Source organism: Gracilinanus agilis, chromosome 4, assembly GCF_016433145.1.
Source record: "Gracilinanus agilis isolate LMUSP501 chromosome 4, AgileGrace, whole genome shotgun sequence".
Lineage (NCBI taxonomy): Eukaryota > Metazoa > Chordata > Mammalia > Didelphimorphia > Didelphidae > Gracilinanus > Gracilinanus agilis.
The window spans coordinates 103,506,228-103,518,054 of NC_058133.1; the positions used below are offsets into that span (position 1 = coordinate 103,506,228).

Consider the following 11,827-nt stretch of genomic DNA (forward strand, 5'->3'; position numbering starts at 1 on the left):
CGTTTTTTCTTTCCATCCTTTCCTTCTCCTCTTCCTCCTCCTCCTCCACCTTCCCCCTTCGCTCGTCTCCCGTCCTCCTTTCCTTTTTCTTCCATCCTCTCCTCCTTCTCGTTGTCGTCGCCTCTCTCCGGCGCCCCTTGGTTCTCTCCCTCCCTCCCTCCCTCCCCTCTCTCTTCTTCCCTCTTTCTCTCCTTCCTCCTCCTCTTCTCCCTCCGTGATTCCAGACGCCCGGATCTTCAATGCGTTCCTGGCGGGCAGGATGCTGGGCACCTCCCTCAAGAGCCTGCAACCCGAGGTGGAACTGAGCGGCGGAGAGGGCTCCGACGAGCTCAGGGGCTTCGGCAAGAAGGCAGGCGAGGGCAAAAGCATGATGCCCAAGCGGGCCAAGCCTCCAGGCGGCGGGGTGGCCAAGGCCGGCGCTGGAGAGCTGAAGGTCTTCAAGTCTGGCAGCGTGGACAGCCGGCCCCCGCCGCCGGCCTCCAACCTCCGCAAGCAGAAGTCCCTCACCAACCTCTCCTTCCTGACGGACTCGGAGAAGAAGATGCAGCTCTACGAGCCTCAGTGGAGCGACGACATGGCCAAAACACCCAAGGGCTTCAGCAAAGTGGGGTCCAAGGGCCGGGAGGCTCCCCTCATGTCCAAGACGCTCTCCAAATCGGAACATTCGTTGTTTCAAGCCAAGATGACTCCGGGCGGGGTAACCAAGCCCCCTTTGGCCCCACTGGCCCCGGGGCTGGGCAAGCCAAGCCGAATCCCCCGGGGCCCCTATGCAGAGGTGAAGCCCCTTAGCAAGGCCCCTGAGGCGGGTGTCAGCGATGACAGCAAGTCTGATGATGAGCTTCTGTCCTGCAAGGCCAAGGGGCAGAAGGGGGCACCTCCACCACCACCCGCTGGCAAGGGCCAGGAGGAGCGAGCCTTCCTCAAGGTAGATCCGGAGCTTGTGGTGACTGTGCTCGGCGACCTGGAGCAGCTGCTTTTCAGCCAGATGTTGGGTGAGTGCCTTGTCGCCCCCTTTTTCCCAACCTCACTGGTCTTGCTGTTCCCTGTGCTGAGCTGGGGACTTGTACCTCAAAGTTGTGGGGAATGAAGAAGGCTGCACCCTCCTTACACTTCCCAGGGGCAGCCCTTGATGTACCTATAAGTCAGCTTCTAGTGCTCCATCAGAGGAGGGTATATAGGAGGTCCCTATACTCCTCATTTCCAAGGCCACTGGGCCAAATGTGCAATGCTGACCCTCCCCCCAATCTGGGAGATGGCCCTGGAGCCCGCTCCAAAGGTTCTCCTGCTCCCCCAGACGTGAGATTTGGGGGTTAGAGGAAGAGAGCTGGAGGAAACCTAAGGGAAAGAGAAGTGCAGAGAGATGAGGCAGGGAGTGGCTGTATTTTGGAAGCAGTGGGGGGATTCCCCACTTCCTCCTGCAGTCACCTAGTGTAAGCTAGTGTAATTTCCAGGGCAACTGGGAGTTGCACTCCGACTCCAAGTGATAAGCTCTGCCAATTTGGACTTAATTCTCCTTCTCCCATTCCTAGCCCCATTTTTTTAAGGCTGGTGAAGAGTCCGAGCTTTTCAATAGAGCTTTTTTCTCCTTTGCCAAGGAGTTTGGCCTTAAAAGAAAACCAGGAAGCAGGCACGAAGGAGGGAGTGTGGATGCAGCCCCTGATGGCTTAGAACAATGCTTTCTTTGGCAAAGGAAGAAGAGAGATAGGCTCCATTGTTCTCTGAGCCAAAAGTGGCAATTTTAAAAAACCTAAAGCACTCTGCTTCCTTGGGGGAGGGAACCAATTCCTGAAGAATGGGAATCACGGGTGGAACTTGGGGGTCAGGCTAGACTAGAAAAGCACCCCATATGGAGCAAGGGTAAGAGCTAGGTATGAGAGAGGATACTGTGACCAGAAGGAGCAGCTAGGGGGGTTCTTGGAGGTCAGGTCTTACCTCAATGGCTAAGAACCTTATCTTGGTACTGAGTGCCGATTGCCCTAGGGCGGAGGACTGGGGGAGAAGAGAGGGGGCGTGCCCACACTTCTGCGTAAAGGGGAAGGACTAAGCATGGGCTGCTATCTGAGTGACAGGGATGTAGCAGGAACAGGGAGGGGATTCTGGCTGGAGAGGGGGGATCCTGATTTACCCCACCCTCTTGCAGATTCTTAAGGTAATCCACTTGACCTCTCAGTCAGGAAAACACCTATCCAGGGGCAGGGAAGATGGCAGGGGACTTCTGGGTATCTCCTCATGGGACTTTTGAGCAAGAAGACCACCTAAGAATAAAGGTGAAAGAGTATTAGAGATAGACAAGAGCAGTTCTGTTCCTACTCCCCTCCCCACCTGCTGCTCCCAAGATGCATGTTAGGGAAAGGCAAGGACTGATTGGAAAATGGCCTGTGGCCTAACCAGGGAGTATCATAGAAGGTATGGAGTAAGGGTAACTGCAGGATAGTGGCAAGGAGAAGTGGTTTCCTGCCCTTTTTGGTATGGCACTGGCATGTCTGCAGGTGCCAAGGGAAAGTTATAGCAGGCGTTGCTAAGAACCACTAGACAACTGGTGAAATGAATTAGTGCCCCCCATACCCCTATTGCTGGCTGATGTGATGACTCATCAGATCTGATCTCAAATCTGTCAGCTCCATCCCCCTCTCCCCCCAAAAAATTGGCCAGGAGAGCAGGTCTCTAGGATATTCTCTATCTCTTGCTGCCAGCACTGAAGCCTATTCAATTTCTATGACTGGAGAAGGCAACTGGTAATAACACTCAGAAATGGATTGAGCTTGGGAAGGTGCCTAGAAATAAGAGAGAGGGGAAGAAGAAGATGGAAGTGCACCTGCTCATCTGTGCAGGACTTTTAGGTTGTCAGAGCACTTTCAATAAATCATCTCACGTAGTTCTCACAAAAGCCCTGTGAGGTAGACAGGGAAGGCACATAGTCTTTGTTCTCCTTTTTCAAAACTGAGAGCTAGAGGTTAAGTGAGGCCCAAGAACACACTGCACAGCCAAGAGAGCCCAGATCTGCTTCCTGCTCTAGCGTTCTTTCCAAACCAGATTTTAGAGGACATCAGAAGGGAACCTACAAAGACAAAGAAGATTTGGGCAGGGAAGCTTAGGGAAGCCCAAGCAACCCCACCACCACCATGACAGAGGAAGGGGGCTGAATTTGTTCTGAAGGAGGTGCCGCCTCCTCCCCAGCAAAACTCTGGCTCATCCTAACTTTGTCCCAGGCTCAGTGACTGATACTGATTTTCCTATTTGCTAGTATCCACCCCCAAATTATTTTGAGCATATTTTATATTTACTTACTTTTGTCCATGTTATTTTCTCCCATGTAAGCTCCCCAAATTTAGGGAGTATTTCATCTTTTCTCCAAATGGATAGCCCCTAGTACATAGTAGGGAATGAATGAATTAGTGAAAAGGAAAAAAGAGATCATTTAACATTCTCAATCAGAATAAGGAGATATTCTGCTTGCAAGCTGGCAGGGGAATGCCAGGCTCTGAAGCTATATAGGGAAGGTGTTTCAGGGCATAGGAAACCAGGGTCCCCAAAGCAATGCCCCATGTCCTGTAGCAGAGAGGAAAGAAGAAAAGGAGAGACTGCAGGGTAAAATTTGGGCTCAGCCTGTATCCCATGAAGGTACTACTGCAGATGTCTAAGACAGAGGCCTTACTGAAGAGCCTTTTAAGGGTGGGGTAAGAAGTTTAGGGTCCAGCACTTATGAAGTTAGTTATTTCCCTTGTCCTAAAAAGCCAAGGTTGAGTTCCCAGTCCAAGAACCTGACAGCAGCCACGTAATAAGGTCTGGAGTGGGTTACCAGGCCAGCAGGCACCAAGTGAAGGCTTTCTGGAATGAAAGGGAAAAGTGGGACTGAAATCTGATCACTCCCTTCCCAGGAATCAGCTGGGGCCCAGATGCTTAAAGGATTGCTCCCTCATTCACCTTGAAATCAGCCAAATTGTTAAGGATCCAGCACTGGAAAAAATCCTGGGAAATTTGAAGTTGGGGACTAGAGTGAGGGAATATAGATACTATGTTCCACCCCCACAAGATTTTAGACTCCTGAGATGTCATGGGGCAGTTTAACTCCAGGGAAGAGATGGGGACACTGAGGCCTGACTTAAAACAAAGCTAAAAACAGAATCCCATATGCTAATAATGTACTGGGTGACCTGGCCTTGGTTTCTATGTCTACAAATTAGAAGAAGCCCTTCTGTGCAAATTAGAAGCCTCTTCCTCATAGGGTAGGAACAAAGGCCTGAAAAATACCCCAAACTCTTTAGAGAGAGAAAGTGGAAGCATATATTGACTATTAATAAATGATGATTAAATATTAATGATGCTGAGAGTGTGGCTCATAATATTTTTTCCTATGTTAATGTCTCAGGCCTTGAGTGAGAAGATGTCAAAGCAAGTTCAGTTTCTTATACCTCGGTGAACATTCTGTTCTACCTTCAGGCAAACTCAACAAATGGGAAAGCTGAGGCCGACCCAAGTTCAGAGGGTGAATGTCCAGGATCTTGGACACTAGTGTCCACTCCTTCACAAGAAGGGCTTTACGGGCTTAGAGTTGCTATGTCAATGCCTTTACAGTCAAGAGCCCAGGTCAAAATCCAGTGAACAAGGACAACCATGTCTGTCTGTGTTGGAAGATCATTTTCTAAGCTTTTTGAAAAGGCATTTTCAATTTTGCATGCCAGAAAATCTGCTTTGAGATGTACTAGGTTGACAAAGGGAGAAAGAACCCCAGGTTAATATTTCTTTTTCTATCCTTGGGAATAGGGACTAGTTTTGTCTTTTGTTGTTTATTAGGGGCTTTTTGGGGTGAGGGGGTTGTTTTGTCTTGTTTTATCTTTGTATCTTCAAGGCTTACTGCAGTACCTGGCCCTTAGTAGGTACTTAATGATTATTGATGATTCTTTTCCAACCAGTACTGTGGCCTAGTAGATAGAGAATTGGCTGCAGATCCAGAATGCCATGGAGTCAGGTACTGCTTCAGATGTAGTATGTGACCCTGAGCAAGTCACTTAACCATCTCAATGTTCTAAGCAATGTTTGTGATCTGCAACTTGCCCAAAGACACATGGATAGCAAGGGGCAAAGCCAGGATTTGATCCCAGCTCTTCCTAATTCCTAATTCTAAATATAGCATTTTTGCCATCGTGTCACTCTGTCTTGCCTCCCAGCCCTGGGAAGAAAATGAGACAAAGGAGAGTAATTTGTACACCCTGACTTGGCAGGTGACCTTCAGACTCAGGAGTCTTAGCTAACTTGGCTCTGTCTCTGTCATTCTTTTAGGTGAGGCCACCTTTGATTGTTTTTTTCATCATGGGTTATACTAGTGCATGGAACCTTGGAGAAGAAGTGCTAAAACTAACTCTGTCCCTAGACTTGCTGTGTGACCTTGAATAAATCCCTGTTTCTCTGGGCCTCTGTAGTTAATGGAAGAGTTGTGGAGAGGTACAATGGTAGCATAATAATAATAACTTAGATCGTGATTACCCTTTAAGGTTTATAAAGCATGAAGTACTTATAAGCTGCTCAAAAGAGGCCTTTTTTAAAGGTAATTGAAGCTGTTTAGGCTCCTACCTTGGGATTAATGCTAAGAGATATGTTTCTCATGATCCTTTTATTAGTTTTCTATAGCTTATGTCCTCTCAAAAGCCCTGAGCCCAGAAAGCTCAGGATGAAGGTGAGCAGGATGTACTTTATCTGATTCATCCCTTTGGTCAATATTACACCCAGAAGAGCTCCAGGGAGAGGTTGTCCTACCTCCAGGCTAGCCTAATTCTTTACTCTTGCTATGGTTTATGTCACATTTAGAAAGAAAGTCATAAGATAGGATTTAGAACTGGAAGGGAAGCTGAGGCCCAGAGATGTAAGTGACCTTTCCATGGTCACACTGGTAATGAGTAGCAGAACCCAGATTAGATCCCAAGCCTTCTGATTCTAAATCCAGTATTCTTTCCATTGTGCCACGAGCATCTGAGCTTTGGACTTTGAACATATGTTTAAATGGTAGATCTTCAATGAATATTTTGGAATGAATGAATAAACAGGCCTCTGGACTTCTGAGAGGCAGAAATGGGTAGAGCTTCTGTGCTTTACAAACTTTGGGGCAAAAGAGGAGAGAAGGATGCTGGGGAGAGTGGCTGGAGGAAAGAAAATGGGGAGAGGAGAGATTTCCTATGCAGTGCCCTGGGAAATGCCCTTCATGAGTCCTTGGTAGTATAGTAGCACCCTAATTATTAAACTCTGGATCCTACAATTGGGCAAAGGAGGGTGATCAAATGGAGCTGTTAGCCATTACATCCAGGGCCCACCTGATCATCTGCTCCAGTAAGGGAAAGGGCTATGGTTACCTGTCTTGGAAAGGGTGCTTCCTTGGCACTTCATCCCCGAGCAGGGAAGGGCAATAGGGACAGGCCTGCCCCCCATATTTGCTATTTTGGGTCCTAGCAGCATGGATCTGGGCTCCATGCCAACCTGGCATTCAAAGGAAGCAGAGACCTCCTGCAGTATTCCCCCCACCCTTTTCCAGCTCACGTGGAAATCCTCGGGTGCCTGACACTTTTATGTCTTTCCCAATCCCTCAAACACAAATTGACCCTCACACACATACCCATTCTATTGGCCTCAGGATACAGTGATTGAGGTTGGGGGATGTGGGGCATGGAGTTAAAGAATTAGAATCAGACTAAAAATAGTCTAAATCTTTTCCAATCTGGGCATGGCCCTGGAGGTTGGGACTGCTACTCTTGTTGGCCTCCCTGATTCCCCTGCCACTGCAGCGTACTGCAGCACTTTTCCTGCTGAAACTGAAAAGGGAGAGAGAGGCATTTTACACACACACACCCTCCTTTTCCTCCTGCCTGTCCTTGGAATTTCCCAGAATCATATTCAGCCAGGCCACCTCCTATCGTATATTAAAATCCTGCCCTGCCCCCACCATCCCTAACAAGTGGTCTTCCAGCCTCTGCTTGAACATTTCCACTGACCAGGAACTCACTATTATCCATTCCATCAGAGGACAGCTTTAATTGTTAGAAAGTTCTTCCCTGTATTGTGTTAAAATCTGTTTCCCTGCAATTCCCACCTCCTGGTTCTAGTTCTGTTCCCTGGAGCCGCAGAAAACACAGATGACAGTCTTTAAAACATATTAAGAGAGCTATTATGAGCAGGATGGGACCTTAGAGATTACCTAGTCCTCCCTCAGCCCATCCCCATTTTATAGATTCACTGAGAGTCAGAGCCATGAAGGTCACACAGGTAGTAGGTTCGGGATTTGAACCCAGGTCATCTCTCTTCACAGCACATCGGTGCCTCTCTTATTAGGGCTCCATTGTTTCTCTGTTGGCATTTTCCTTTGGAAATAAGCTCATCAGTTTCCTCATCCATCAGGTGGGTTCTTTAGTTCTTGATCCATCACTGAGAAGTTAGAAACAGCCCTGAGAGAAGTAATGACAACTCCTGATTCTAGAAACCCTGGTGAAAAGGTGGCCCTCCACTTGGTGGGCTTCCGTTCCACCATATCCCCCAAATCGGCTCATCTCCCACTGACATACAGATGAATGTAGCGCCTGCCAGAGACTCCCATCCTGCACAAATGAGCCTGAGCCCCACCTCCCTTCCAGGCTTGTCCCTCTGCCTCCAGACCATGAATGAGCTTTAGAGGGAGAGAGGAACTGCGGGAAGGAATGAGCAAGGGAAGGGGAAATAGATGCCACATGTTTCTCATTTGCTCTGGCTGACCTCCCCCCCAACACCCTGTTTGGATTACCCAGGCGTGTTTGATGTCCTGAGCCTATAGCCTTCCCTCTCCCGCACAGGAAGGACCAGGGGGCCAGGGACAGACCTGAGCCCCCAGCTGGAGTAGGAGGCTGACCCTAGAAACTGGAGCCAGCCCTGCTCCCAGCCTCCCCAGCACAGCTGCTTCTGGGGGTGGGGACTTCTGCCAAAAAGGAGAAGACCAGGGACACCTAAATTCTGTTTAAGCTCATTTATCCAGGACCTCAGCTTCACTGTGGAGCAGCAGGACTGGAGGTTCATGCTGGGAAAATGCCTCGAGCGATGTTTGTATCTCCCTGCTGGGGTCCTGGTTTCTACCAACATAGATGAGTCAGGGGCAAGGCTATAGACTAAAGATGCAGTTAGAGTAATGATCTCTATGTACCAGTGGGTTGGTGGGGGGAGATGGAAGTGTTTTGGTTGGCTAAGGATGAGGAAGAAGCAATATTAGCCCTGGAGCCTTTAAAATAGGCTTAGATGTCTTCGTTGAAAGCACTTTATACGGAATTAAATCCTGACTGAATTCAGAAGACCTACATTCAAATTCCAGCTCTACCTATATCAACTCAGGCAAGTCCCTAACCTCATTGGGCCTCAGTGTCTTTGTCTGTAAAACAAGGGAGTTGGACCTTCAGCCATCCAGTGGCCTTCAGCCTTCTAGCCACGGCCATCTAGTCTAACTCCCTCATTTTCCAGATGAGGAGACTGAAGCTTTTGCCCTGGATGCCTACTCTAGTCTTAGGGGAGGGAGGGTGAGGAAGAAGATTGTAGGAAATGGTGGGTAAAACGAATGAGATGGAAGGGAATAGAGAGCTGCCCAGGCTCTGGAATGCCTCCATGGTCCCGGAGGGCACAGTTCCTCCACGCAGGCCTGCTCTGCTGCAGCCTCAGCCCTGGCTCTCGTGGGTCCCAAGCCTCTGCTGCCAGGCCCGCTGGAATACAGCTCTTTTGACATCCAGCTTCTCCTCTAGCCAAACCTCAGGGAAGCTGCCAGGGGCTGCCGGAGACTCCAGCTTGGTCCCTGTCACCCTGGAATCTCTTTTAAACATCTCAATGATACATTTCAGGGCCACTGGAGTTGCAGGGATCTTGGCAGCTTTTTCTGATGGTTGGGGGAAGGGAAAGAGGAAGGTGGCCAGCCATCCCTCATTGCTCCTCACAGTTCCAACATCCAAAGAACCAGAGATGGTAGAATAGGGTGGAGAACAGAGATGCTTCCTTAGATGGCAACCCCATGAAATGACAATATATTCTTTTTTTAAAAACCCTTACCTTCTGTCTTAGAATCAATACTGTGTATTGGTTCCAAGGCAGAAGAGTGGTAAAGGTAGGCAATGGGGGTTAAGTGAATTGCCCAGGGTCACACAGCTAGAAAGTGTCTGAGGCCACATTTGAACCCAGGACCTCCCGTCTCTAGGCCTGGCTCTCAATCCACTGAGCCACCCAGCTGCCCCCTGAATAACAATATATTCAAAACTTCCGGATTTGGCTTGTAAGAGTCAAACCTTGCCATGGGTCCAGGTCATCTGGGTCTGGGGCAGGATAAGGAGATATGGGGATGAGGAATTAGCCATGAGACAGGTGGAGGTAGCTAAGCACACATTGTTGTACCCAAAGGCCATCCATGGCCGATGGCCTTGATGGAGATGTGTTCATGTGTGTCTTTCACATACATGGGTCTGCCTTTGGTTTGCATGCCTGCACTCAGTGGTATGTGTCTGGGTCTCTTTGTGTTGGACTGCATGTGTTTGTGTTTATGAGGACAGGGCTGGACAGATTTAAGGATCTAATATAATAATAGCTCAACTGGGCTATGAAGTAATGATGGCATTTTCATGAAGCTTTGTGTTTTTCAAAGCACGTTACATCCACCATCTCTTTTGATCTCTACATTAACCCTGTAAAGCAGCTGGTGCCAGAGTTTTTGCCCCCATTTTACAGATGAGGAAATTGGCACTTGAAGAGCTAAAATGATTTGCCACATTTACAAAACTAGTAAGTAATAGAGCTAGGATGGGATGTGTTCCCCAAGCCTGAGGTCCACAGAGATTTTTTTTCTGGAGATTTGGTCTGCTGTGGTGCCATTCTTAGAAAAATGCAGTGTTTATCAGCTATTCCCCAGGCTCCTAGGCTGCTGACTTCCTTTGGCCTCTGGGGAAGGCCAGCCCGAAAGAGCAGCATCATAGAACAAAGGAAAGAAATCTGGGTTGTTGTTCATCCTTCATTTTTTTCTTTTCCTTTCTTAAAACACTTTGGCCTTAGAATCAAAACTAAGTATCAATTCCATGGCAGAAGAGTGGTAAGGGTAGGCAATTGGGGTTAAGTGACTTGCCCAGGGTTGCACAGCTGGGAAGTGTCTGAAGTCACATTTTAACCCAGGACCTCCAGGCTCTAGACCTGGCTCTCTATCCACTGAGCCACCCAGCTGCCTACATCCTTCATTTTTAAAGAGGACCAATGACATCATGAGACAATCTTGAGTTGACTGTAAATTGGACTTAAGGTTGGCAGAGTTAGACAAAGTCAGTTAGGATATTGAGGACATTAATGTAATAATGCTGGCTAGCTCTTGTATAGCACTTTAAAGTTTGCAAAGTGCTTTACACAAATTAATTATCCCACTAACTCCTCATAACAATGCTGGGAGGAAAGTGCTAGTATTATCCCCATTTTACAGAGGAGGAAACTGAGGCAGGGAGCGGTCACGTGACTTACCCAGGGCCACAAAGCAAGTGTTTTAGGTGGGATTTAACTCAGATCTTCCTCCCCCTTAATTCAGGGCTCTAAGCTAATGCATCACACGGAGTTATTTATGGCATTAGATCGTTAACTCCAGGAAGGTAGGAACTGATTTTTCCTATATGTAACTCCATCTAGTACAGAACCACCTGGTTTCATTCATTTAATCTGACTGAGATTGAGATTGATCCGGAGTCACACTTGTCCTCAGAATGTCTGAAGCCAGGGGACAGCTGGGTAGCTCAGTGGAGTGAGAGTCAGGCCTAGAGACAGGAGGTCCTAGGTTCAAATCTGGCCTCAGACACTTCCCAGCTGTGTGACCCTGGGCAAGTCACTTGACCCCCATTGCCCACCCTTACCAATCTTCCACCTATGAGACAATACACCAAAGTACAAGGATTTAAAAAAAAAAAAAAGAATGTCTGAAGCCAGAGGGAAATGTTACCTGGGCAAGGGGCTGGGCAAAAAGAGGAAGGCTGGTCCTTGCTATTGATTCTGCAATTAACTAAGTGTATGGCGGGGAAGAACTTTCTGAAATGTTTACAGAGATGATCAAAATGAAAGCCTTTGCCAGTCCCAGGTGACAGCAATGCACTTGGCACCATGCAGAGATAATTGCCCAGGCTCCATCACTACTCCTGTAGCTCTCTATGTCTATGAGAGACACCCGGGCTCAGGAAAAGGGGGCAGACCCAGATAAAAAAGGAGAGAAACATTAAGCTAGGATGTGGGCAGACAGAAAAGAACTTAGATCCCCTTGAGGATCCAAAGGTCTAAGCAGACCCAGGGCCAAAGGCTCTGTTCTGGAGACTCAGTTCTAAATCAGAGTTGGGAACTGCTGCCTCTGATCTGCCTAAACCAGGGCTGATTGATATGAGAAACAGTGGCATAGTAAATTGAGCAATGGAACTAAAATCAGAAAACCTTTTAGCCATGTGGCCATGGGCAAGTCACTTTTCCTCTATGAGTTTCTTTATCTATACAAGAGAAATTGGTGACCTGATGATTAAGAACAATGGACTTGGAGTCACAAAAGATCTGAGTTCAAATCTTGCTTCAGACACTAATTAGCTATGTTACTCTAGGCAGATCACTTACCTTTCTCTCTCTCTCTCTCTCTCTCTCTCTCTCTCTCTCTCTCTCTCTCTCTCTCTCTCTCTCTCCCTCCCCCCCTTCCTTCCCTCCTTCCCTTCCTTCCCTCCTTCCCTTCCTTCCTTCCTTCCTTCCTTCCTTTCTTTTTCTTTCTTTCTTTCTTTCTTTCTTTCTTTCTTTCTTTCTTTCTTTCTTTCTTTCTTTCTTTCTTTCTTTCTTTCCCTCA

At 47.9% G+C, this 11,827-nt stretch overlaps 1 protein-coding gene across 1 annotated transcript in view; it reads left to right on the forward strand.

Moving 5' to 3' along the window:
• The first annotated feature begins 259 nt into the window (after nt 1-259).
• The window catches only part of LOC123244575 (neuron navigator 1-like), an 86,292-nt gene continuing 74,724 nt past the window's right edge, over nt 260-11,827 (forward strand). The window contains exon 1 of the mRNA XM_044673087.1: nt 260-992. Within this exon, the coding sequence (XP_044529022.1) occupies nt 260-992 (733 nt within the window). The remainder of the gene's footprint in view (nt 993-11,827) is intronic.